Source organism: Megascapheus bottae, chromosome 31 (assembly GCF_031878675.1).
Source record: "Megascapheus bottae isolate mThoBot1 chromosome 31, mThoBot2.hap1, whole genome shotgun sequence".
Classification (NCBI taxonomy): Eukaryota; Metazoa; Chordata; class Mammalia; order Rodentia; family Geomyidae; genus Megascapheus; species Megascapheus bottae.
In genome coordinates, this window is record NC_143539.1 from 3,859,612 (window position 1) to 3,887,198 (window position 27,587).

General features: G+C 56.4%; 1 protein-coding gene across 1 annotated transcript; it reads left to right on the plus strand.

The window, feature by feature from the left end:
- The first annotated feature begins 1,409 nt into the window (after window positions 1-1,409).
- On the plus strand, window positions 1,410-25,604 carry Slc8a2 (solute carrier family 8 member A2). Its single transcript, XM_090322788.1, is given in 12 exon segments — window positions 1,410-1,661; window positions 4,653-4,799; window positions 5,163-5,246; window positions 5,248-5,853; window positions 10,763-11,403; window positions 13,133-13,555; window positions 18,697-18,800; window positions 18,944-18,961; window positions 20,616-20,740; window positions 20,970-21,069; window positions 24,231-24,509; window positions 25,028-25,604. Coding segments are annotated over 10 exon segments (2,742 nt in total). The 5' UTR covers window positions 1,410-1,661; window positions 4,653-4,799; window positions 5,163-5,177; the 3' UTR covers window positions 25,405-25,604.
- The last annotated feature ends 1,983 nt before the right edge of the window (window positions 25,605-27,587 follow it).

The window sequence follows — 27,587 nt, forward strand, 5'->3', positions numbered from 1 at the left end:
TCAGTGGGCCTGAGGCACCGAGGCTAGATCCCACAAACACGGCTGAAGTTTGTAATGGTTAGCCAGCTGCAGCGATGGCAGGCATCCAGAAGTGCAGCAAGAGGATATTACAAGCTCCAGGACCAGCTGGTCTACACCGGCTGTCTCCAAAATTACTCTGTGGGCCCGGAGTGTGACCTAGTGGTAGAGTACTTTCCTAGCATGCACAAAGCCCTGGGTTCAATCCCTCAGTACCACAAATACAGAAAAAGCTGGAAGTGGTGTCATGGCTCAAGTGGTAGAACTCTAGCACTGAAAAAGTCCTGGAACAGTGCTTAGGCCCTGAGCTCAAGCCCAGGACTAGCAACAACAACGAAATTATTCTGGATAGACACCAAGCATGACCCATGATCAGACTCCAGTGTGAGATACAAGGCAAGGCCCCAGCTGAGAGGAACAGGAGAGCAGAGGCTAAGGTTGGAGCTGGGCTGAAGAGCCCAGGAGAGGGGCAAGCCAGGAGCTGGAACCAGTCTGATTCCCTCTCCTAGGTGCCTGCGGAGGGGTTCAGGGCCTAGTGCAGAACTCTCCCTCCCCCAATCCTACACCAAGAATAGAAGGGAGTATTGATATTGTGGTGAGGTTCCAGGCAGAGGAGAAGCAGGGGATAGCTCTGCCCCTCATCCCTGGGGCAGAGCTGGGCCCAGCAGACACCTGCTTCCAGGGACACATGGTAAGGGCAAGCCCCACAGGCATTCTGGCCATCTGTCTGCCTCCTGTCAGGGGCATTCGCCCAGGAGTCTGATTTCCTACACTGGCCACAAAGAACCAACCTGCAAGTTTCTAACACGGATTTGGGAAGCCTCTGAGTCATCTTCCCCAGAAGCCAGTCCCCAAACCTGAGAAGTGAGAGGTGGCTGGGTCCCCTGTTCCTGGCAGCAGACCCCAGGGTGTGACACACACATACAACATTGCACATGTGTGCCCTGCATGCACTTGACTCATGACTTTCCTGGTTTCTTGCACTCCCCCACCCCGCACTTTTGCAGAGTACAGTGGGGGTTTAGGGCCAAGAGCCCCATTCTATGCCTCAGTTTCCCCATTGCTAAATTGGAGCTAAGAGCACCTCCTCCCACAGCTTCAGGGGACGGTTGGGTCAACCCATGTAGGCACTTGTGGAAACACAAGTCGTGGCTGAAGAGCGGCGGGGGGCCGCATCCTGGCCGCTGGTAGCCGCTGGTGGACTCTGCCAAACCCCTGCCCTCCCTGCCGAGCCTGAAACTATTTGTGCCTGCTTTACATCGTTTGGTCCTTGTATGGTTGGGAGGCTGCTGGGAGGGGGGGAGGCTGCCAGGAGGGGGAGCAGGCTGCTGGGCGCGCGCGTGCACACACACATACGTGCACATGCATGCACATGCATTCACATCCGTGCACAGACACGCACACGCGCGAGGTCTGCTGTCCACAGCCGCTGGTGCTGAATCTGGAGTCAGAGAGAGAGAGAGAGAGAGGCCCGGGCCCACCGCCTCCTGCCCTCCCCACCCTCCCGGCTCTGGCTCCGCCCCTCCCTCTTTCCCCTTCCCTCTCCTCCCCTCTCTCCTCCCCGCTCTTCTGGGCTCCGGCTTCTCTCTCTCCACCTCCAGCCCCACGCGGGGGACCACAGGCTCAGCCGGGCTCAGCTGCAGGTAAGAGACCCTGTGGGGCATGGGGGGGGCAGGAGCAGGGTGCCCCCACTTTTGGGGTCTGCTCTGGCTCTGGTTGGGGGCCCCAACTCTCCCACTCTCAGCCCTAAGTCTGCCGGTCCATCCAGCCGTCTGCCTGCCCATCTGTCTGTCTTCCTGTCCACCTGCCTGTCCATCCATCTGTCTGGGTCCATCCAGTAGCTCCCAGGGCTCCAGGTCCTGCACCCTCACTGCTGCTCTTACGCCATCGCCTCTCTCTACTGCCTTGGCTTCCCCCCACTGACTGACCATCTCTTCTGTGTCTCCACTTTCCCACCTCCACCGCCCTCCTCACCCCTGCCTCTGCCTGTCTCTCTGCCTGTCTCTTCCTCTCCTCTCCTTCTCCCTGGGAGCCACTGAACTCCTTCCCACACACCTCATCCCCACGCCCAGCAAGGGGGGACCTGCAGGAAGACGATCCTCCGCATTGGGGGCTCCCCCAGAAGCCAGGAGTCTCCCACACTTGTCTCTCCCCACCCTCCTGGCCCACACCCTCCTCATCCCTCCCCTGCCCTGTGGCAGGCACTCAGCAGCTAGCTGGTCTTTCCTGCAGTCTAACCTCTGTAGTAGAGATTGGACCAGTCCTTCCTGAAGTCAAACTTCCATGCCTCTTACTGTCTGTCCAGTCATTGACTCAGTCATTCTTTTGACAACTACTTAGTGCTTTTCTGTCCTCGGTGCTGGGGCAGGCCTGGCTGGGTCTTCCTATAGTCTCACTTCCATGCCTCTCATGGCATGCTGGGTACAGACCTCTCAGGGAGGACGGAAGGCAAAGGTTTCCTGGCTGCCTCTTGGGGGGGGGCAGTTCTCCCCTCCATTCTTTTGGAAGAGCCCAAAGACAGGGGCTGGCGGGGGGGGGGGGGGGGGCTGGGCTGTGTGTCTTCCACCTCCCTGGCCAGGAGCGAGGTCCCCACCCCTCGCCTGTGCTGCGTGGGAACTCCAGATGGCCAGGGAGATCCCACGCTTTTACTTTCCGGTCTCTGCTGTGTGCCTGACTGGAAACCGGGTGCTTGGCCAAGCTCTACCACCCCACCCCCCGCCCTGCTTCAGACCTCAGTTTACCCACTGGTGTAGTCCAGCCCTGAAGGCCAAGGTGGTGTGTGTGTGTGTGTGTGTGTGTGTGTGTGTGTGTGTGTGTGTTCTACAGACGTAGATGGTAGTAGAGCGTGTGTGCTCAGACATTGAGGTCCCCGCTTGCTTTACCCTCATAGGGGTATCTGGCAGAAAGGGGGGACCCTGCAGAGCTAGCTAGCCACAAGCCAGACAGGCTGCTAGAGATGGCCGGCGGCCTGGCCTGGCCAGGACCTGGGCAGGCCCCATGGCTGCTGCCCTCCACCGCCCCCCCAGCCCCATCCCTGCAGACACAGATCAGCTTTCAGGCCCCTGGCACTGGAGGCCGGCAGAGGCGGGGACGGGCTGGCGGGGGAGGGCGGAGCTGAGCCCAGGGAGCCCCACTGCCCCCACCCTGAAGTCCAACCCGGCCTCCTGGCCATTCATTTTACAAATATTTATCTAGAGCTTTCTCTCCTGACCTCTCCTCCCCTGAGGCCGGGAGGAAAGCTGGCTGGCTGTCTGGGGAGGGAGGGAACTCGCTGAGCTCTGGCTGACTGAGTTTGGCTGACTTACTCAGCCCCCCCCACCTTTACCTCCCCCCACCCAAGGCCAGAAGCCAGGGGCTGCAGCAGGAAGGACCTGTGGTTTGACTTTAGGGGAGGACTGACTCCCCACAGCTCTTAACTGGTTAGAGGCATTCGGTGAATTCTTGACTCTCAGGTGGCCCCTGTGTCTCTGCAACGAAAAGCTCAAAGAGAGGGGGAAAACAGTGAGCCGGAATCTTTGCTTTCTCTCCTGGTGGGTAATTATGCCTAAGTCGTTGTTAATTAGGGGGATGCTAATTGGATGTATCATTAGGGGCCTTGCCAAAGGGGCTAATTGTGTGGTGGCCCTTTAAGAATCACCCCTCTTTCCACCCACGCATTCTCTCTCTCTCTCTCTCTCTCTCTCTTTCTCTCTCTCTCTCTCCCCCCTCCCTCTCCCTCTCCCTCTCCCCCCCCTCTCTCTCTCTCTCTCTCTCTCTCTCTCTCTCTCTCTCTCTCTCTCTCTCACACACACACACACACACACACACACTCCTTTTAGAGAAGTTCTGCCAACATTCTGTCTCCCTCCCCCAGGAGGCAGCTCCTGTATGTGGGTGTGAGTTGGGGGCAGGCTGTAGGTTAGACTCCCAGAGGAACTTTTCAGACAGGATTGGAAGCACAGAGAGAGAGAGAGAGAGAGAGAGAGAGAGAGAGAGAGAGAGAGAGAGAGAGAGAGAGAGAGAGAGAGGCAGAGGGGTGCCCTCCATCCTTTCCCTCTGGGTTGCCATAGTGACGTGGGGGGCAGGCTAAGGAGGAATTCCTTCTTGGAATCCCCTCTCGGAAGCCACTGACGGAGGGAACTGCGGGGTGATTTGGGGAAGGGTATTTGATGCCTCTGAGCCTCCACCCTCTCTTCTGTGAAATGGGTGGGATTCCTTATAAGGAGCCACTAGCGCCATGTTGGATCCACCGGCAGGGAAGGTGACAGTGAGGGTCTGGATACCGGGGAAGAGAAGGAAGCGGTGCAGCAGGTGCAAAAGCTCTGAGACAGAAAACTGCCTGCTGTGTCCAAGGAACCCTGCAAAGGGGGTGGTGTGGCTGGAGCTGCCTGGGAGAGGGGAGGAGGGCAGAGCACAGGGCCGGAGGGAAGGGGAGCCTGGCATCCAGAGATGTCGCCATAACAGAGAGGGACCTGGGTGAGAACCCCCCCACCACGGTCTCTCCCAGCGCCCCCACCACATTCTAAACCCAACGCCTGGAAGGCGAGGGGAAAGCCACTAGAATGGCAGCCACTGGGTGTCTGGCTTCCTTTGCCATTGTCACGGCTGGGGCTTTCTCCCAGGCATCCCGCAGCCATGCTCCCCTCCTTTCTCAGGGCTGTGTACTGTTCCACCTCACCTCCTCTTGACATCAGCCTTCTGTGTGGCACTGCCGGGCACCCTCTGGGCTCAGGACCGGCGGGATTCCAGGAAAGACCCGCGTGGGGCATCGTCTCCCGGGTCTCCCACGTACCTTTTGGTGGGTAGGTGGCCGGCGTGTCTCACTCCGTTGCCCACGAGCAGGATGGCAGAGGCTGGGATGGTAGCACGCTAGGTGGTGGAGGGCGGGATGTGGAAGTGCAGCACTGTTCTCACCAGCGTCACCACAGGGGTCCCTCTGTCCTTTGCCCTCTGTGTCTGTTCCTTTGTGCTTGTAGCCCTCGGGGGCCTAGAACTCTCCATCCTCCTCCCCGGCCTCCTTGCCTTCCAGTGTGTTCTTTGAGTGTGCCTGGCATTCTCCAGGGCATCTCCTCGGTCACTCGAGGACCTGGCATTCCTTTGTGTGACAGAGTGGAGTGGGGGGTCCTCTCCCCTGACCTCCTCCTCCTCCTCCTCCTCCTCCCCAGGACCCCACGGCCCCCATGGCTCCTCTGGCTCTGGTAGGGGTCGTGCTCCTTCTTGGGGCTCCCCCGTGCTCGGGAACCGTCACCCCCGACGCCCTCTCTGCCGCCTCCTCCGGCCAATGACAGCGAGGACAGCCCGGCGGGCTGCCAGGGCTCCTACCGCTGCCAGCCGGGGGTGCTGCTGCCCGTGTGGGAGCCGGACGACCCGTCCGTGGGGGACAAGGCGGCGCGGGCCGTGGTGTACTTCGTGGCCATGGCCTATATGTTTCTGGGCGTGTCCATCATCGCTGACCGCTTCATGGCGTCCATCGAGGTGATCACGTCCAAGGAGAAGGAGATCACCATCACCAAGGCCAACGGCGAGACCAGCGTGGGTACCGTGCGCATCTGGAACGAGACGGTATCCAACCTCACGCTCATGGCCCTGGGCTCCTCGGCCCCCGAGATCCTGCTGTCGGTCATCGAGGTGTGTGGCCACAACTTCCAGGCTGGGGAGCTGGGCCCGGGCACCATCGTGGGCAGCGCTGCCTTCAACATGTTCGTGGTCATCGCCGTGTGCGTGTACGTGATCCCCGCGGGGGAGAGCCGCAAGATCAAACACCTCCGGGTCTTCTTCGTCACCGCCTCGTGGAGCATCTTCGCCTATGTCTGGCTGTATCTCATCCTGGCCGTCTTCTCCCCTGGTGTGGTCCAGGTGAGCAGGGACCTGGAGGTGATCTGTCTGTCTGTCTGTCTGTCTCTCTGCTGAAATCTGGCTCGTGGCTTGGAGCATGGATTCACAGAAAATGTTCTGAGGGTTTCTGGGGGCTGGAGTCCCCCTCTCGGGCACTGCAAGGCCATGGGTGGGGGCACAGACCTTTTCTGTACCCTGCTCATCCAGCCAGGGTGGTTTTAAACCCTCATGAGTTGCAGTGTGGTGGCTCATGTCTGTCGTCCCAGCTACTTGGGAGAAGATGGGAAGATGGTGGTTCAAAGCCAGTGTGGATGAGGGATGGAACTGGAAGAGTAAAGCCGGGTATGGGAGTGCATGCTTGTGATGAGCAAGGGCTGAGTGAGGCTGGGCCTGGTTGAGGGGTGGAAATAAAATAATAAAGAAGAGACGCACCAATGGCTCACACCTATCATCCTAGCTACTCAGGAGGCTGAGATCTGAGGATTCAACTATGAAGCCAGCCAGGGCAGAAAAGTCCATGAGACGCTGATAAAATCACCAGCACGGCAGGAAGTGGAGTTGTGGTTGGTGTGGTAGAGCGCTAAGCTTAAGCAAAAAAAGAAACCGCAGAGACAGCACCCAGACCCTGAATTCAAGCCCAGAACACACACACACACACACACACACACACACACACACACACACACACCCCTAAAAACTAGAGTGGATAATAAAGCAGAGACGTGCCAATGGCTCACACCTGTGATTCTAGGTCCTTAGAAGGCTGAGATCTAAGGATCATGGTTTGACCCCAATCCAGGCAGGAAAGTCTGTGAGACAATCTCTAGCCAGCAGTGACTGGGAGTTTGGCCTAGTGGGAGAGTGCTCACCTAGCATACGCTAAGACCTAGGTTCAATTCCTCAGTACCACACACATAGGAAAAAGCCAGAAGTGGTGCTGTGGCTCAAGTGGTAGAGCTCTAGCCTTGAGAAAAAAAAAAAAGCCCAAGAACAGTGCTCAGGCCCTGAGTTTAAGCCCTAAGACTGGCAAAAAAAAAAAACAAAAAACAGAAATGGAGCTATGACACAACTGGTAGAGTACCTGCCTAGCAAGTTCAATGCCCTGAGGAACAGAGTTCAAACTGCAAAAAGAAAAGAAAAGGATCTTATATAAGAGCATTTCCAGTGCCCACAGGGTCTTTGACCTGCATGGTTGGCTTAATTTTTCCCTCTGTGGTGCTGTGGTTTTGAACTCAGGCCTTATATTTGCTGAGCTGGCTGGTGTTTCGCTGTGGAGTCATGCCTTCAGCCAAAGCCCCTGCATCTGTGCCCAGCATACTAGATATGCTTACAGCTTTACCTAGACCCATGCCATTTGCATAACTGATTCCCCCATTCGCATAATTCATAGAAGACCAGCATGAAGCAGCCTGTGTTTTCAGACAGCTGCTAATTGGTTGGGGCCGAAATTTACATAATATATTCACAGGTGAGCAGACAACCATGCCCACATCACACAACCCAGGCGCTGCATTTGTTGGCTAGGCAGCTGTAGTTTGCATAATTCATTCATTATTCATCACTGGTTTCTGATATCGAGATAATTTATGTGGAGTCAGTGTAATTTATATGTCCATCCAATCCAACACACATACCAACCTCATGACCACTTTGCATCATGTATTCCAACACAGAGACAAAAATTGAGACCCACGGCAGCCTAATTTACACCTACATTCACACCGCCATTTGCCCAGCATCTTAGCTGACTCGCTTTACAACATTTGCTTAATTTATCTCCCATAACTCTATTTGCATAATTTATTCATGGGCCTGGCCTCATTCGTTCACACACATGCATAATTTATTTGCGGGTGCCCAGGATTCATTCACACTTGGACGTGATGTATTAATGCCTGTCAGGTTTTGCCAGATTGTAGGTCCTAGGAAGAATGGAAATCGAGGGATATAAAAATGCTTTATGGGGGCCGGGAGTTTAGCCTAGTGGTAGAGTGCTTGCCTCGCATGCACAAAGATGCAGGTTCCATTCCTTGGCACCACATATGTAGAAAAGCCGGGAGTGGTGCTGTGGCTCAAGTGGGAGAGAGCTAGCCTTGAGGAAAAATCCCAAGGACAGTGCCCAAGCCTTGAGTTCAAGTACCAGGACTAACAAAAAATTTAAAAATGCTTTATGAGTGCTGAATTAAGGCAGAACTTAGGGCTCAGAAATCACAAGGAGGAAAAGGAGAAACAGTGTCCCTGCAAACACTGAGTTCCCTAGCTGACATGGAGAAAGTTTCCAAATCAAGCATCATACACTTCTCTGTGCTATTAAAGTCAGTTTGGGGCTGGACAATGGTGGCTCATGCCTGTAATCCCAGCTACTCAGGAGACAGAGATAGGAAAATCATGGTTTGAGGCAGACCTGGACATGAAACACAAGACCCTATCTAAAAAATAACAAGCAAAAGAAAAGGCTGGGGGTGTGGCTCAAATAGTAGAGCATCTGTTTTGCCAACAGGTGTTCCTGAGTTCAAAGCCCATTGTCTCTTGAGGAGGGGTTATCAAAAAATGAGAATAAAACAAAGTTCTAGGGCCGGGAGTTTGGCCCAGTGGTAGAGTGCTTGCCTAGCATGCACGAAGACCCAGGTTTGATTCCTCAGTACCACATATGTAGCAAAAAGCCAGAAGTGGTGCTGTGGCTCAAGTGGTAGAGCTCTAGCCTTGAGAAAATCCAGGGTCGATGCTCAGGCCCTGAGCCCAAGCCCAGGACTGGCAAAAAAAAAAAAAAGTTCTATTAAAATCTGAACTGCAGTGATTCTGAACTGAGTTTTGGGGTGTAGATGTACCGTGGGGCACCCTGAAGAGAGAGAGCTCTATGCAGGAATATTGTTCCCCAACAATTTAACATCATGAGACTACTACAACTCAAGCCTTCCCCCAGGTATAATAGCAGTTCTTTCAGGGGTGTTCCTGCCCCCAGGAGACTTATGGGGGCGAGGTCTCAGTCCATCCCCACAGCAAGCCTGTCCATGTACTTACTGCAACACTGAATATGAAGCTTTGAGAATCGAGTGATATCCACAAGCAGGAAATGAAGACTTCATTTCAGTCCTGGGGACTGAAAACAGAGCCTCCTACTTGCTGGGTAACAGTCTTGCCCCTCACCCCTCCTCTTCCTCCTCTGCCCCCTGCAATACTTTTTTGCCTTTTGTTTCTGACACAAGGCCTCCATAAGTTTGCCTGAGTTGATTTAGATCCTTCAGACTAGCTGGGACTACAGACAGGTGCTACCACACTCAGCTCGGAATTAAGTCTCAGAGGTTGAGATTCTTTCCCCTTGATTAATGAAGTCCCCAGCACTACACAGAGCGGTGGCTTCAATGAATACAAGGGAGAACGCTCATGTCACAGCTGGTGCTACAAGTTCCATTTCTTTTCTTTCTTTCTTTCTTTCTTTCTTTCTTTCTTTCTTTCTTTCTTTCTTTCTTTCTTTTTGTGGGTCATGGGGCTTGAACCCTGAGCCTAGGTGTTGTCCCTGAGCTCTTCAGCTCAAGGCTACCACCCTACCCATGAGGCACAACCCCACATCCAATTTTTTAGTGATTAATTCGAGATAAGAGTCTTACAGTCTTAGTGCCAGGGCTGGCTTTGAACCTCAATCCTCAGATCTCAGCCTCCTGAGTAGCTAGGATTACAGGCTGGAGCCACCAAGCCTGTCTACAGGTTCCATTTCTTGGCACAGCCCCACCTGGTGGCCTTGTGCACTTTGGCTGTTTCCAGGCCCTCCCCTTGCCCCTGAGCTGTCACTTAACCCAGCAACAGGGGCTGCGGTGGATGCATGAGAAAAGCTACTTTCCCTGTCAGACTCATCTATAAGGAACTTCTGGGGGGTGGGGAGTCTGACCAAAGAGTAAATATACATCAATTTTCTCTTCTTTATCTCTAATAAGAAAGGTAACATTTGGGTCTTTTCCTTTCTTTTTCTTTTTCTTTTTTTCCTGTCCTGGCCTCAGCACTGTCCTTGGGCTTTCTCAAGGTTAGAGCTCTACCACTAGAGCCACAGCACCACTTCTGGCTTTTTCTATGTATGTGGTACTGAGGAATTGAACAGTGGTCTTTGTGCATGCTAGGCAAGCACTCTTCCACTAAACCAAATTCCCAACCCTCCCACAAACTTTTTTGCCTGGGCTTGGTCCTGAACTGTGAGCTCCAATCTTTGCTTCTCCAGTAGCTAGAATTACAAACTTGAGCCACTGCACCTGGGTTTTTCTTTTTGTAAACTCAGGGCCTGGTGCTGTTCCTGAGCCTCTTTGTGTTCAAGGCTAGCACTCTATCATTTGAGCCACAGCTCTACTTCTGGGTTTTTTTTGAGTGGTTAATCGGAGGTAAGAGTCTCAGGGACTTTTCTGCCTGGGCTGGCATTGAACCGGGATCCTCAGATCTCAGCTTCCCGAGTAGGTAGGATGACAGGTGAGCCACCGCCACACAACCTTGTCCCTGGTTTTTTGTTTGGTTGTTTGGTTGGCTGGTTTGGGAAGTACTAGTGTTTGAACTCTGGACCTTGCTTTTTCTAGGTGGGCACTCTAGACCACTTGACTGTCAAGTGAGATTCTTGGTTTATAAAAAGTGGATGGATGGATGGATGGATGGGTGGATTGATGGCAGACGATGGGTGTATGAGGATGGTGAATGATGGCTGGGGGATGGATGGATGACCCCGTCCCGGCGCTGCCCCCGTCCCACGCTGCCCCTGCTCTACACTGACCACACTCTCACTGTGACCCCACTCCCGTGCTGGCCCCGCCCCACGATCGTCCCTCCTGCTTTGTCCACGCCCCGTGGTGATCACACCCTCGCTGGCCCCGCCCCGCCCCGCTGACCACACCCCTCCGAGCCTGCCCTGGCCACGCCCCCGCTGACCACGCCCCCATCCGGCCCCGCCCCACAGGTGTGGGAGGCGCTGCTGACCCTGGTCTTCTTCCCCGTGTGCGTGGTGTTCGCCTGGATGGCGGACAAGCGGCTGCTCTTCTACAAGTACGTGTACAAACGCTACCGCACCGACCCGCGGCGCGGCGTCATCATCGGGGCGGAGGGCGACCCGCCCAAGGACATCGAGCTGGACGGGGGCCTGGAGGCGCCGGGGACGCCGGGGACGCCGGGGCCCGGCGACACGGACGCGGGGCGGCGCGAGGCGGCGCAGATCCTGAAGGCGCTGCGGCGGCGCCACCCGGACAAGGAGCCCGCGGCGCTGCTGGGCGCCGCCCGCTATTACGCGCTGCTGCGGCAGCAGAAGAGCCGCGCCTTCTACCGCGTGCAGGCCACGCGCCTGCTCACCGGCGCCGGCAACGTGCTGCGGCGCCACGCGGCCGACGCCGCCCGCGCGCCCGGGCCCGCCGACGGCGTGGACGACGACGAGGACGACGGCGCCAGCCGCATCTTCTTCGAGCCGGGCCTCTACCACTGCCTGGAGAACTGCGGCTCGGTGCTGCTCTCGGTGGCCTGCCAGGGCGGCGAGGGCAACAGCACCTTCTACGTGGACTACCGCACGGAGGACGGCTCGGCCAAGGCGGGCTCCGACTACGAGTACAGGTGCGGGGGCGTGGCCCGACGGAACTGGGCGGGGCTTGCACGGTGGGCGGGGCTCCTGCTGGTGGGCGGGGCTGGCGAGGCGGAGGGGCGGGGCCTCCGACCATGAGTGCCGATGCGGAATGAGGTTCACGGGTGCAGCGCAAAGGGGTGGAGGCTCCAGGTTTGTCTGTTCCATCCTGGGGTCAACGCTGAGAGTCAAGGCTACGTCTGACCTGCTGAGCCGCACCCCAGACGTGTGACTCGGTGGCTCTCCCGTGGTCGTCCTCTTCCACTCTGTGTATTCAGTTTGGGAACAGAAGTCTTGTGGAGGTCCAACCTCCTCTCAGTCCAACCTTTTGCTTTTTCTTTGTTAAAACAAACAACAACAACAAAAAGGGTGCTGCCCAGGGGAATTGAGCTCAGAGTCTGAGCACTGTCGCTGAGCTTTGTTTGCTCTACCGCTTGAGTCACGGCTCCACTTCTGGGTTTTTGCTGGTTGAGTGGAGATAAGAGTCTCACAGACTTGGGCGGGGAGTCTGGCCTAGTGGTAGAGTGCTTGCCTAGCATGCACAAAGACCGGGGTTCGATCCCTTGGTATCACATACACCAGAAGTGGTGCTGTGGCTCAAGTGGTAGAGTGTTATCCTTGAGAAAGCCCAAGGACAGTGCTCAGGCTTGAGTTCAAGCTCCAGGATGGGCAAAAAAACAAACAAAAGAGTCACACGACTTTTCCTTGTCCAGCTGGCTTGGATCTGTGCTCCTGGGTAGATAGGATGACAGGCGTGAGCCACCAGCACCAGGCTTTTTTCCACCCTCACTATAAATCCCAGGCTTGTCCTCAAACTCTAGAATCTTTCTGCCCCCAACCTACATTATAGGCGTGTACAACCACGCCCAACCCTCTACTCAGTTTTTTATTTTGAAAATTTTTACACCTACAGAGGTGTGACAAATTCACTTTGATGAGTCCTCGTGTAACCCTCACCCAGATTCACCCGCCGTGCATTTGGTCCTGTTTGCTTTCCGTTTTTGCAACATAAAATAGCATATCTGTGACATCCTGCAAGTGTGACTTACCAACCCCTGCGTGTTCACTCTGTGAGTTCGTATGGCTTCCCACGAGTCATGTGACCACACTGGGGAGCAGTCGCTGAGTGGGCGTCAGCCCAGTTTCCTGTCTGTATTTCCCGTGTCCTGGTGGCTTTCTTGGCTGCGTTCTGCAGATGCCCTGGACACTACCGTGCCCCTCCCACACCATATGGCACAGGTACTGGGGAACTGTTTGTCGAATGAATCAATGATGCCGAGTTACGGACTGTGGGTGTTCTCTTCAGGGTGACTGAAGAGTTTTTAATCAGAAGAGTGACAAATTCCATTTCAAGCTCCTCAAATCCCCATTGCTGGAAGTGTGGCCCGGGTCCCAGGCTCACAGGCCCTCACGCTGACTCTGGAAACGCCAGCGGCCTTTGAGCACTCCAGGCAGGCTCTCTCTTAATTCAGGGACTTCGCAGGTGCTGTTCCCTCTGCCCAGATCATGCCTGTCCCTCCTCCTCTAGGAAGCTCGCCCTGATTTCGCACCCATCGTCATCCGTTTAATGCCTGCCCTGGTAATCCTCACTTGGGAAGGAGTAGCTTTATCTCCTCCTGTCCTCCCCCGTGAAGCCCCACCCTGATCCCCCAGGCCAATCACCTGCCATTGACCCGCCCTCCCTCCCTCCCTCCCTCCCTTCCTCTGTCCCCCTCGGCGCAGCGAGGGCACGCTGGTGTTCAAGCCAGGAGAGACGCAGAAGGAGCTGCGCATCGGCATCATCGACGACGACATCTTCGAGGAAGACGAGCACTTCTTCGTGCGGCTGCTGAACCTGCGCGTGGGAGACGCGCAGGGCATGTTCGAGCCCGACGACAGCGGGCGGCCCAAGGGGCGGCTGGTGTCTCCGCTGCTGGCCACCGTCACCATCCTGGACGACGACCACGCGGGCATCTTCTCCTTCCAGGACCGCCTGCTGCACGTGAGCGAGTGCATGGGCACCGTGGACGTGCGCGTGGTGCGCAGCTCAGGCGCGCGCGGCACCGTGCGGCTCCCCTACCGCACGGTGGACGGCACGGCGCGCGGTGGCGGCGTGCACTACGAGGACGCGTGCGGAGAGCTGGAGTTCGGCGACGACGAGACCATGTGAGCGCGTGGCCCCCCGCGGGCCGGGGGCGGGGCTGGAGAGAGGGCGGGGCTGGAGGAGAGGCCAAGGATTCTGAGTGGACGGCGCCTGGGGCGGAGCTAGTGAGAGGGGCGGGACTCGAGGAGAGGCCGAGGATTCTGAGTGGACGGCACCTGGGGCGGAGCTAGTGGGTAGTGAGAGGGCGGGCTCGAGGAGAGGCCAAGGATTCTGAGTGGACAGCGCCTGGGGCGGAGCTAATGAGGGGCGGGGCTGGCGAGAGGGCGGGGCTCGAGAAGAGGCCAAGGATTCTGAGTGGACGGCACCTGGGGCGGAGCTAGTGAGGGGCGGGGCTGGATAGAGGGCGGGGCTTGAGGAGAGGCCAAGGATTCTGAGTGGACGGCGTCTGGGGCGGAGCTAGTGAGGGGCGGGGGTAGTGAGAGGGCGGGCTCGAGGAGAGGCCAAGGATTCTGAGTGGACAGCGCCTGGGGCGGAGCTAATGAGGGGCGGGGCTGGCGAGAGGGCGGGGCTCGAAGAGAGGCCAAGGATTCTGAGTGGACGGCGCCTGGGGCAGAACTAGTTAGAGGGCTGTGGCCAAGGGAACAGAGCAAGGCTGGGAGAGGCCGTGGATTTTGAGTAGACAGCGCCTGGAGTGGGGCTAGTGAGGGGCATGGCCTGAGGAAAAACGTGGCCGGGAAAACGCCAAGGATTGTGAGTGGAAGGGGATCAGCATAGCTGAAAAGAGGGCAGGTTTTGAGACTGAGCAGTGTCTGGGGAAATGGAGCCTGCGAAGACTAGATAGGTGGTCTTGTGTGGGGGCCTTAAGAGTGGCCTTGGACAGGCCACAGAAATGGTGCTTGGCTGAGAAGAGTTGGATCTGGAGCCTGCAGGTCTTCTGAGAGGGTCCTAGTGGAGGAAAGGGACGTTGGCAGGGCTGAGGGGTCAGCACTGGAGACACGGTGTGGCCTCGCAAATGGATGGGGTCTGGTGGTGGCTGCGCAGGGGGCGGGGCCTGTGGAATGGGTGTGGCCTCGCTGGGCTGGGTTGTGTGGTGGGCGTGGCCGCGAGACTGGGTCGGACCTCCGCGGGGGCCCAGAGAGACGTGGGGAGAGCGGTTGAGGTCCCCGACTGCAAAAGGTGGGGCTGGTGGGGAGAGGCGGAGCCCGGGGAAGACCGAGGGTGAAGGCGGGCCGGGCTGTATGGGGTCAGACGTCACGTGGGTGCGCGCGTGGACGCAGGGAGGTCGATGTCAGTCAGCCTGCGCGCGGCCCTGGCCCGCAGCCCTTCCCCCGCCGGGTGCGCGCGCCGCCCCGCCCCGGCCGCCCTCCCGCCCTCCCCGCCCTCCCCGCCTCCGCCTGGCTCCCGGGCCCCTCGATCTTCCTTCCTCCCCGGCCGCCCTGTCGACCCAGTCTCCAGAGCTCCCCCCACCACCCCGCCTTCCCCTCTGTCTGCCTTGATCCCTGTCTCCGGGAATTTGAATTGGCAGCTCCTAGGGCTGGAAACTGTCTTGACTTCACCTCCGGTACCCAAGAGGCCGGAGGCATCCCGTCCGTCCTGTAATCGAACCTGTCTCACGTTGTGGAATCCCACAGGGCCCTCTCCTTCTTCTACAGGAAGGCTTCCCCAGCCTGGGACACCCTGCGTCCCCAGCCCCCGCCCAAGCTTCCAGCTGTGACTTCTGGAGGCTGGGGGAACAGGAGGCTAATTAGCGTTTAGGGAAACACTTCCTTCCTCTGATGGGCAGGCGTTAATTAGAAGCGCTGTGGAGCAGGCTGGAGGAGAGGCCTGGGCAGGATCAACACAGAGGAGGAGGCAGACAACATGGAAGCAAGTGAGACTGGAGGAGAGACTGTACTGTTCAAGAGGGAGAATTGGGGTCAATGAGAGACGAGAGGAGACAGGATAAGAAAGACAGAGAGGCCAGGGGCCCGTGGCTCACGTCTGTAATCCCAGTTACTCAGTAGGCTGAGGTCTGAGGATCGCAGTTCAAAGCCAGCCCAGGCAAGAAAGTCCTTGAGACTCTTATCTCCAATTATCCATTAGAAAATTGGAAGTGGAGCTGGGACTCAAAGTGGTAAAGCGCTAGCCTTGAGCAAGAAGAGCTCAGGGACAGCTCCAGGTCCCGAGTTCGAGCCCCATGAGGCTGAGATGAAGGTCCACTGAGTGGAATTTCTGGGAAGCAAGGGGGGAGGACAGGCTAGACAAAAAGCCTGCTTCCTCGGATCGCAGGAAGTCCTGCTATTACGTAGCTCAGGTCTCTCTTGCTGTTCTCCTGAAGCTTGAATTTCTCTCCCTGATCGCCTGAGTGCTTGACTGCTTGCTTCCAGGGCACAGGTTCCCATGAGTGTCACCATGTGTCAGTCACAGGGTGTCACCTGCCTGTCTCCCAGAGAGCGACAAGGACACGTGTGTCGCTGTGCCAGGATGTCACTACATCTGTGAGGAGGGCCTTGGGCGACTGCCCCTCCCCCGTGCGCCATTTCAGCACCAAGGACAGCTCCAGGCCCACGCCCAAGGTCCTCTGGCCCTTTCTTCCCACCTACAGGAAAACTTAAATACCTAGCAGCAGGAGCCCGGGAGGGACGCAGTCGCCACGTGGCGCTGTGGGCCATGTTTCATTTCATCCTTTGGGCCTGAGAGACAAAGAGGAGAGACTACAGCCAAGGGAGGGGAGAGATGGAGTCTGCAAGGGTCAGGAGTAGAGTAAGAGGAACCCAGAAAGAAGCTGAGATACACGGGCAGTGACGGTCGGGCAAAAGTGAACCCAAGAGGCTGAGAGTAAGACTGAAAGGAATAAACAAAGACATAGCTGGGCTCGGTGGCTCATGCATATAATCCTAGGTACTCAGGAGGCTGAGATCTGAGGATCAAGGTTCAAAGCCAGCCTGAGCACAGAAGAACCTGAGACCAGTATCTCCAGATAACCCCTAGAAAACAGGAAGTGGGGCTTGGCTCTAGGGTAGGCAGTAGCCTTGAGCTGAAGAGCTCAGGGACAGCGCCCAGGCCTAGTCCAAGCCGCCCTATCATCACACACACACACACACACACACACACACACACACACACACACGACATGAAGAAGCCGGGTTCTGGGCGATCATGCCTGTATTCCTAGCTATTTAGGAGGCTGACATCCAGAGGCTCATAATTTAAAGCCAGCCTGGGCACAAAAGTCCATCTCTAGTTAACTAGCAAAATGCCAGGCTGGAAATGTATCTGCAGTCATAGAACACCAGTTAAGTGGGCAAGCTGAGCAAGCTCCGGGCTACAAGTTCCACTCCAGTCCCACCACCCTCAAAAGAAGCTAGAGTATGCTGGTACCACCTGTAATCCCAGCCAAGGACAGTGAGTTTGGGGCCAGCTCCAGGCACAGTTAGTAAAACCCTATGGCACAATTAAAATACCAACCAAAGGGCTGGGGCAGAGGTTTGCTCAAGTGGTAGAGCATTTGTCTAGCAAGGACCTGGTTTCAACTCCAGCCTGGCAAAGAAAAACAAAAAGAGGCAAGATAAGAGGGTGTAGGGAGGTGGGGCCCCCAGCTGGGCTCCGCAGGTTGGGGGGAGCATCTGATCCCCAAAGACCATCTGCTTCTCTGTAGGGAGGGGCTGCAGAGTGCAAGGAGGGTGGCAGAGCGGTGTGATTGGCAGCAGTTTCCTTCACTGGGTGGCATGGGGAGAGGCCTGTCTGTTGGGGGCGGGGGAGGGACTTCAGGACCAGGCATCCGGGCCTGAATCAGGGAACAGGTAAGTCCTCCTGTCACCCCGCTACACCCTGGGAAGGAGGTGCATGGCAAAGCCTTCAGATAATATCCCCCCAATGGCAGGCAGGAAGGTGAAGGCCTCTCTTCTGATTTTACACAGTTACCACATGGCAGGCCCTGTGCTAGGTTATGGGAGAAACAGCGAAAGCCTAGAGGGAAACTCACCTGTGGAAGGTTAAGTTTTAAAGTGAGGTAGCAAGCTGCACACACTCAACAAAACAACTATATTAATGGGCCCCTTAGAATGCAGTATGCAAGCCAAATTTGGTCCTGCACATCTGGAATTCCAGTTTACTAAGGCCAGCTGTGCATAAAGATGTGAGACTCAATGGAAGCAAAAAGGGGCTGGGAGTGTACAGCTCTTGCCTGACAAGCCAGATCCTGAGTGCAAACTTCAGAACTAAATAAGAAAAAAAAAAAGGTTGGGAATGTGGCTCAGTGGTAGAATGCTTGCCTAGCATGCATGAAAACCCTGGTTCGATTCCTCAGTACCACGTACATAGAAAAAGCCAGAAATGGTGCTGTGGCTCAAGTGGTAGAGCTCTAGCCTTGAGAAAGCCCAAGGACAGTGCTCAGGCCCTGAGTTCAAGCCACAGGACTGGTAAACAAAATTAATTAATTAATTAATTAATTTAAAAAAAGAAAGAAAGAAAGAAAGAAAGGCCGGGCACAGTGGCTCATGCCTGTAAACCTAGCTACTCAGGAGACTGAGATCTAAGGATTGCAATTCAAAGCCAGCCCCAGCACTAAAGAATGTGAGACTCTTATTTCCAATTAACCAATAGAAAACGGGAAGTGGGGCTGTGGCTCCAGGGGTGGGATGGTAGCCTTAAGCTGAAGAGCTCAGGGACAGCGCCCAGGCCTGGAGTTCAAGACCCACAAAGAAAAGAAAAGAATAGAAAGAAGGGGAAGGGAAAGAAGGAGGGAGGAAGGGAAAAAGAAACCAAAGTAAAACTGAGACGGTTACAGAAACAAAGGCTAGGTTAGTGGGTGGATGGATCTCAGTCTTAAATAAGGAGGTGCGAAGCCACCTTGATGAGATGGGGAAGTGTGAATGGAGATCTGGAGGACCTGGAGAAGTGAGCCTGGTGGAAGCATGTTCCAGGCAGAGGGAAGAGCAAGAGCAAAGGCCCTGAGACTGAGCAAAGAGGCCTGAACCCAGAGACCAGAAAGGGCTGGATTGTGGAGGAATTCTACGACTTTGGCTTTGCTGTTAGAGACAGGTGCCTCGCGAAGGTCCTGAGCCACTGGGTTTGTGACAAGCAGACCCTGTGCCACCTGGGCAGTTGAAGACTGGGGTAGAGGAATTGCCCTGGAAACCAGCCAGCCAATAGGAGCGTTGTCTGGCGGTTCTGAGGCGTGGCTTTAGGTGAGCATCCCGCCTCCACTCCCCCCACCTTCCAGGAAAACCCTGCAGGTGAAGATAGTGGATGATGAAGAATATGAGAAAAAGGACAATTTCTTCATTGAGCTGGGCCAGCCCCAGTGGCTCAAGCGAGGGATTTCAGGTGAGGAGTGCCGGGTGGGCTGCAGGAGAATGGGGTTCCGGGGTTGGGGGACCCTAGGGGCTCAGGCGTAGCCACTCAAGCTCGTGAGCGTGAGCCTTGCCGAGATTTGACCTTACTGTGTCCCTGTCTCTGTCTCTCCCCAGCTCTGCTCCTCAATCAAGGTGAGTGGGGTCACCTCGGCAGTGAGCGGGAGGACCCTCTGGAGGGGGGCTGGGGAGCCAGCCACAGTTGAGTTGGGGGCCGGTGGGAGTTGAGTGAGAGGAAGATTGGAGCTGGGAGAGGGCTGACACAGTGTGTGAGTTGGGGCTCCAGTTGGGGGTGTGGAGTCATGTTGGAATACTGGGTCTGGGGCCTGGCGGGGGCTAGCAGGGAGTGGGGGTGCTTAGGCGACTGGGGACCCAAGGTCTGTGTCTGGGCAGGATCTGGGCTTCCGTTCAGATGGGGACTGTTCTCCAGACTTGTGACAGGAGCAGATTAGAATCTAATTCCACTGACAGCAAGGCTGAGTTTGGGGCTTGAGACAACCATAAAGTTTGAGGGCTGTGGGTAAGCATTGGGGTCAGGGTCAGAATTGGGGGGGGAGGTCATAGCTCATTCTAAGATAAGTGGTTTGGTGATGGTGACAGGATAGCCTTGGAGTCACAACTGGAACTGGCCATCGGGACCACAAGCTGCTGCATAGACAGATGGACAGACATACCCGCAAATCCCCAGCCCTCAACACAATGTTGCTTCTTTTTTTCCCTTTTCTTTTTGTTTATGTTTTTGAGGCAATAATTTACTGTGAACCCTAGGCTGGCGTGAACATTTTGATGGTCCTGCCTCAGTCTCCTGAGTGCCGGGATTACAGGCGTGTAGTTCTACACGCTGCCAGAGTGGCTTTTTGAATGTTCCTGCTTGTGGGTGGCTCTCCCCTGCTGCCTGGCCAATCCATCCTGGGACTCCACCTTTCCCTGGAGCTTTGGTGGTGTTTCGGGGCTCTCTGCTTGCAGCTGGTGAACAAGATCTCCTTCCTGGAGGTCCTGGAGGGCCAGCTGTCCATCACCTTTGCCTGCATTGTACTGGCTGTAACTCAGACCGGTGGCCACCCCCAGCTGCAAGGATGCCTGGGAAATGTAGTCCATGTCTTTGCCCAGGAGTCCCAGGAAAGCTGGTTGGGATGAACCCATATTGAGTTCTCTTAGAGCCGGGGTGTCAGAGACAGGAGTTGACTGAGGACTGGGGTTTGGGGCAGGACTTGAGCCACAGACGGTGAGTGTTAGAGTTGGAGGCCCGCTCAGGGGTACCTTTCCATTTGGGGCTGCATTTGGGGTGGAGGTGGTGCTGGGCTTGGAGTAAAGAATGAAGAATCTTTGAGAGGGAAAACGAGGTATCTCCAGGCCAGAGTGTGGGTGGACGGGGATACAGGATTCTGACAGATCCTCCTTCTTCCTCACCTCAGACACGTACCAGGCAGTTTTCAGAACTTGAACATAGAGACTGACCTTTCTCCCAAGGGTAGGGATGGTGATGACAATGATGGTGGCAATAACCCAGGAAATCACACTGGAAATATAAAAAGCAAGGCCCAGAGAGGCCGGAGGACTGCCTAACGTCACACAGCCAGCTGTGCTTGAACTCCCAACGTGAGCGTCGTGGGTCTCAGGGTTGACAGAGAGATGGAAGTTCTGGTCATCATTTTTTTTTGTTTGAGGCGGGAGGGTGTCACCAGCAAGGTGTCTCAGAAGAGAACAGCAAAAGGAACAGGAGGTAAAGGCATCACAGGCCCCATTAGACAGGCCCCCTGGCAGTCCAACTCTCTTCCTTCATGCTCAGGAGATGGGGACAGGAAGCTGACGGCTGAGGAGGAGGAGGCGCGCAGGATAGCAGAGATGGGCAAGCCAGTGCTCGGGGAGAACTGCAGGCTGGAGGTCATTATCGAGGAGTCCTATGACTTTAAGGTGATTTGAGGGGGGACCTCACCTTCATGGCTAATTCCTTGGGGAGATTGTGGGAAGGGAGGAGCTACAACGATCCCCAGAGTCTTTACCGTGGACAGCACACACACACACACACACACACACACACACACGCCCACCCAGGGGACCCCCCCTGCGTGTGGCTGTGAGTCCTGGAACCCCCTGCTCAAGCCTCTCTGGGGTGCTCAAGAAGTGCTGGTCTCCCCCCCAGAACACGGTGGATAAGCTCATCAAGAAGACAAACTTGGCCTTGGTGATCGGCACCCACTCGTGGAGGGAGCAGTTTCTAGAGGCAATCACGGTGAGCGCAGGTAAGTGGGGCGGGAGGGGGCAGACACAGAGAGGTGGTGGGGGAAGCCGGGAGGAGACAGACCTAGTTGGGCAGGGAGAGGGGGCGGGGCCTGGAAAGATGGGCTCCTCTGTTGTCATGGACACAGTTTACCCAGACACCCTGGCTCTCCATCCTGCCAGTTCAGGTCCCCACCTCCTTGCACCTCCTCCAGACCCACAGTGCCTCTGTGTGGCCAAAGAAAAGATGACACTTGGGCCCAGCAAATTCCATCTTGGGGACTCACCCTGGCCCTCTGGGATACAGATCAGGGAAACTGAGGATCAGAGCTAGAAGAGAGACTCTCGGTGAAGGCCCACAGGACATCCAGAAAGGCTGAGGTCAGGTCAGGGTACCTCCTGAGACAGGATATCTAGTTAACTTAAGAAAGGACTCTTGCCCCTGGAATCCAAAGAAGCCTGGTGTCTTTGGGGTGGGAAATTACCAGGTATCCCAGGCCTAGAGGCGCCCCCTGCCAGCCCGCTAGAAGGGTGTCCCCTGTATCCACATATTTCTGAGGAATCCCTTGGGCCAGCCCCAGGAGGGGCCCTACTTTGGGGGAGAGGAGACAGAAGTAACCTGGACTGACCTGGCCCTCTCCTGTGGAGTCACAAGTTGACAGCACCCCACATAGATGGGGCTGGCACAAGAGGCTCCGGGAAGGACGCGGGTGGGGATCCTGGCTCAGCCTGGTCAGGGAAGGCTGCCTGGAGGAGGCAGCACCTAGGCAGAGTCACCAGTGGGGTGGGAAGGCCGCCACAGGAAGGCAGAGCAACCCAGGTACAGAATTCTGAAGTTAGGTCACACTTCCTCTTGTTTTGTCTCGTTTTCTTTGAGCAGTACTAGAGTGTGAACTCAGGGCCTCCCTCTGGCTTGTTGACTGATGTTCCATTACTTGAGTCATACCTCCAGCCTGGACTTTTGCTGGTTGGTTTTGGAAATGGAGTCTCACAGACTTGTGTGCCTGGGCTTTTGAAGTGTAATCCTCTGGAGTTCAGCCTTCTGAGTAGCTATAATGATCAGAGTGACCCACCAGTGCTTGGTGCTTTTGTGCTGGAGCACAAAAGAAGGGAAGGATAAGGCTAGAAGCCAGTGAAGTCTCCGTTGGAGGCCAGTGGGTATCCATGACAGAATTTGGAGCAGGGTGGAGAAAAACTCCAACCGAGGCAAAGACACCAGCCCCCCCTCCCCCGAGACGTGGGCTTCCCAGAATTCCTTGAGGCTAGCCACAGCCATACCCCCAGATAAAAATATCCTCTCTCTCAGAATTCCTTGCAGCTAACATTGCTAAACAAGTGCTTTCCCAGAGTCCCTTGCACCAGCAGCAGTCTCACCCAGTGTGGCAATGAGACATAAACACAGGATGTCTGAGCTGAGGCTCCTCTGACCTCAGCCGGGTCTTACTAGTTTGGTTAGATGAGCTCAGCAGTTTCAGTCAACTACCAGTGACTGAGAGCACACTGAAGTTGATTTTTGATGCACAAAGGCAGTGCATTTGTTCTGCCGTTAAACACTCCAACACCCCTTTGCTTTGCCTCCCTATTCTCTGCATCCGCCCTCAGGGCTGTAAAACGACAGCTGTACCTCTAAGTGTCAGGTTTTTATTCCAAACGAGAAGGAAGAGGAAACAAGCAAACAGGAAGAGGCAAAGTGTCTGCTTTGCGTTTCCAATTTTAGTTTCTGCTTGAGGTTGCAGCCTAAACGTCACCCTTCCAGATGGAACTGTGGGGAGCCAAGAAACCACAAAAACCACTGGGATAAACATTGACACGATCAAGCACTGATTTCTTTTTCAAGCCAAGTGGCTGAGTAAGCCGGAAACTAGGAGAGGGCCCCTGCCTGCCGGGCCCATGGGTGGCTTTCACAGAGCAGCTCTGTGATTGGGTGGCTTTGTGGGTGAGCGTGGCCTTTTGCAAGGAGGCTCCATTTGCTTGGTGGACATGGTTTTGCTAGTGGGTGTGGTTGGCAACAGGTGTGGCTCGCCATGGGTGGGGCTTGTGGCAGGTGGGGCTTTTCATAGTAAGGGCTTTGCTGCATTTCTTTTTTTTTGCCAGTCCTGGGCTTGAGCTCAGGGTCTGAGCACTGTCCTTGGACTTTCTCAAGGCTAGAGCTCTACCACTTGAGCGTCAGCACCACTTCCAGCTTTTTTGTATGTATGTGGTACCAAGGAATCGAACCCCGGTCTTCGCACATGCTAGGCAAGCACTTTAACCACTAGGCCAAACTCCCGGCCGCTTTGCCGCATTTCTTAGCATAGCATCCTCCTACATGCAATGCTTGTTCATAAGTGAGCTCACAGATTCCCATCATGGTCTCCTGCTTATCAGCAGGGATGAGGTCACCAGCAGTTATGCTTTCATGTCACACAAGTCACTGCAGGCCCAGAATAGGTCAGATGAGACCACAATAGGTGACTGTCTCAGAATGAAGGAATCATTTACATATCCCCAAAGATAATGCAATGTGCCCACATCAGGAAAATTAGAACTTTCGAGAAATCCTCTGTGAGTGCATGTGTCTATGTGTAATTAGCATGTTAGGTGAGATGGCCACTGTTGCAAGGAACTGTGGGAAAGCACATATTTAGCATTGTTAGCTGCAAGGAGCTCTGGGAGAGTGGATATTTTTATCGGGGGACATAGCCGTTGCTAGCCTCAAGGGGTTCTGGGAAGGTGACTAATTTTAGCTGGGTGTTCGTCTCTCTTGCTGTGAGAATTCTGGGAGAGCAAGTACAGTTACTGAGTATGAGGCAAGCATTAGCCATGGTGAATATGACGAGTCAGTATTTCTAGCCGTGGACATGGCTTTCAGGAGCTGTAGAAGCTTCTGGTAAAAGAACTATTTTTAGCCAAGAACAGGCCATCAGGCCAACCGGGATCCCTGGCAGCTGGGTATTTTTAGCAGGGTGTTAAAGGCTTCTTTGCACCTCAAGGTATTTTGGAAAAGTGAAAACATTTATCTGAGCCCAGCACTCTCTAGCTGCAGGGGATTCTGGGAAAGGGGTTTTAGCTGCTCACACAGCCACGCCTAGCTGCAAGGGACTCCAGGAAGGCAATTGGCCTGATGGGTCTCAAGTGCCATGGGCCCTCTGTAGGCCACAGAGGAGGCACGAGTATGTGCCCCAGCTGGGTCCTTTGCCCACAGGGGATGAAGAGGAAGAGGAGGATGGGTCACGAGAGGAGCGGCTGCCGTCCTGCTTTGACTACGTGATGCACTTCCTGACGGTGTTCTGGAAGGTGCTGTTTGCCTGCGTGCCCCCTACCGAGTACTGCCACGGCTGGGCCTGCTTTGGCGTCTGCATCCTGGTCATCGGCCTGCTCACAGCCCTCATCGGGGACCTCGCCTCCCACTTTGGCTGTACTGTGGGTCTCAAGGACTCCGTCAACGCCGTGGTCTTCGTGGCCCTGGGCACCTCTATTCCTGGTAACTCGCCAGGGCTGCTGCTCAGAGGGGGAAGGGTTTCTTAGAAGAAAAGTGGCAGCTGGGTGTGGGGGAGCGTGTGATCCCAGCTACCTGGGAGGAGGCAGGGGTAGGAGGATGAGGCATGGAGGCCATCCCAGGTGAAGGTTTTCTAGACCTTGTCTCAGAAACGGAATGCAAAAAGAGCTGGGTGCTCGTGGCTTACGGCCCTTAATCCTAGCTTCTCGGGAAGCTGAGATCTGAGGCTGGCGGCTTGAAGGGGCCCACAGCTCTGGTTTCTAGAAAGCCGGCAGTGGGTCCTCCACTTTCAGACCATGGCCTGGAAGAGAGCCCGGGAGAGCAGGCCCCACAGGGGGCGCGGGGCATGCGATGGCGCACACTCAGTGCAGACGGCTGTGGAGCCAGTCCTAGGACGGTGGACCTTGTCTGTGGGCCTGGGTCGGGGCTTGGGGTCCCTCCTGGAGATCGGGGTGCTCTGCGGGCACACAGCCTCCCCACAACCGGCTGTCCTGTCCCCGCAGACACGTTCGCCAGCAAGGTGGCGGCGCTGCAGGACCAGTGCGCGGACGCGTCCATCGGCAACGTGACGGGCTCCAACGCCGTGAACGTGTTCCTGGGGCTGGGCGTGGCCTGGTCGGTGGCCGCCGTGTACTGGGCGGTGCAGGGCCGGCCGTTCGAGGTGCGCACGGGCACCCTGGCCTTCTCCGTCACCCTCTTCACCGTCTTCGCCTTCGTGGGCATCGCCGTGCTCCTCTACCGGCGCCGGCCGCACATCGGGGGCGAGCTGGGCGGCCCGCGGGGACCCAAGCTGGCCACCACCGCGCTCTTCCTGGGCCTCTGGTTCCTCTACATCCTCTTCGCCAGCCTCGAGGCCTACTGCCACATCCGGGGCTTCTGAGCCCCGGCCCGGCCTCCCCCGCCCTCCCGGGACTCCGCGCCACCTGCTCCCGGACCCGGGGCGCGTTCTGGACTCAGCCCGGGCCCGGGGACTCCGCTCCTTCCTCCTCCAGAAACTTGGGGCTCCTCCTGGGGATGAGGTGGGGCAGGAGATCCAGCTTCCCATCCCACCGCCCCCCCCCAGCCCTCCTTCCAGCCCATCCCCCGCCCCCCCAGACAGTTCCCCTGTGAAGTCCGCAGCTCTCCCTGGGGCCCCGGAGGGAGGCTGTGTGGCCTTGACCCCCCAACCCTCAGGGAGCCCCGCCAGGCCCGGGGGAGGGCGATAGTGGGGTGCAGGCTGCAGCCCTACCCCCCCCCCCCCGGCTTCTGGACCCAGGCTGACCCCGGAGGCCTGGAGGAGGCAGGTTTGGAACCCGAAACTTATCACATTCCAGCACCCCGTCGTGTCCCCCACTACCTCTGAGGGCCCCCACCGTGGCTTGGAGGGAGGAGCCTGCGGGTGTATATAGTGTGTCTGGGGAGGGGGGACCCGGGAGGGTGCATGTCTCTGGGAAGGGAGGGTAACACGCTTGGGGAGGGGGCTGGGGATCAAAGCGGGGGTCCCACCCGGTCTCCCTTGACAATCGAGAAAGTTCACTTTGCCCCTCAGTGCCAGCCAATCCGGGCAGGACCCTCAAAGAAGACACCGAGGGTCCCAGAGGACCAACGCAACACGCCAGCAAATGCTGCCACATCTCTGCCTGTGGGGTGGGGTGGGCGGGTGGACCTGGGTCTGGGTGGGCATTTTTAACTTCAGAGGCTGCCCACCTGTGGGTAGGCCATCTGTGTTTTCTTACTGTTGACGTTTCCTGCCTAAAGGACCCATTTGGGGTGTGGGGAGTGCCTGTCCAGTCCTCGCGGCCCGAGGACGACCCCTCCATCCCTGAATCCTCCTGCTTCCCCCCAGGTTTTCCGCATTGTGTCGTCAGTCGCGCACCAGCCCCCAACATCCCAGGCCTGCTTCCACTCCCTTCTCCACCATAGCTCATCAACACCAGTATCTGTCTTCTCCGGTTTCTGTAAAAAAAAAAAAAAAAAAGTTGCCATAAAACTTTGAGATTCTGCCTGAAAAAGTCTTCCCATGGGAAGCTGGGACTCGGGAGCGGTGGGCTAATGGGGTCTTGGAGCTGTGTGCAGCTGCAGCCGTCAAATAAAGACCGGACAGGCTGTCGATCTGCGGGACACGCCCCCACCCGCTGGCCACGCCCACGCCACCCGCCGAGGACCGTCTAGCCACGCCCCCACCACCAGTCAGGAGCCAGGAGTCTTCGCTGGCCACGCCCCCGTCCTCAGCCAAGGTCTTCGGCCACGCCCCTCCACGAGCCTAGGCTTCCGTTTGCCACGCCCCTATTCATCAGCTATGGATGCTCCCTCATCCTAGAGCATCCCAGGCCTGGCCTGAGCCACGAAGCGCTGGGGTGGGATTTCTTAAATGGCTTTTGCAGAGTCCCGCAGTGGCAACCAGGATGAAGCCAATGAAGACCTTATCAGCCAGACAGAGGCACTGGGAGTTTATTTCCACAGCAAAGGGGAGACTGGGGAGGAATTAAAAATGCAGACAGTTGATGGCGTCTGATTGGTATTTCCAAACATTCCTCCAGCCAAGGATCGGGGACCCAGGCCTCAGAGGGTGGGGGCTGGCTGGGGTGGAGGGAGAGGAGGGAAGGAGGGAAGGAAGGTGTGCATCTGAGTAGAAAAGCCAGGTACACAACGTAAGGGCCATGTGAGTGGGCTGGGAGCTTGCCACACCCTGGCACGGGGCGGGCAGTGACACCCTGGAGCTTAGTGGATATCAGAGGAGGAGTGAGCACCCTGACCTTATGCTGAGACCATCCAGGAGCCCGAGGTGGAGAGGCCAGGAGTGTGCAAGAGAGAATAACTGAGGGGGCCATTGGGCCCACAGTGTCAAGAGAGCTTGCAGGGGTGGGGGCACCTGCTCTAGACCCTGTGCAGGGCTAAATCCACTGCCAATCTGTGAATCACTCTTATGTGGAGAAAGACGAGCTGGGTATGGTGCTGCAGGCCTGTGATCCCAGCTAAGTGGGAGACTGAGGCAGGAGGGTAGAAGTTGGAAGCCAGCCCAGGCAAAGTTGGGGAGACCCTCCCTCCAGAGAAATATATGAACAGAAGGGTTGGGGGCGAGGG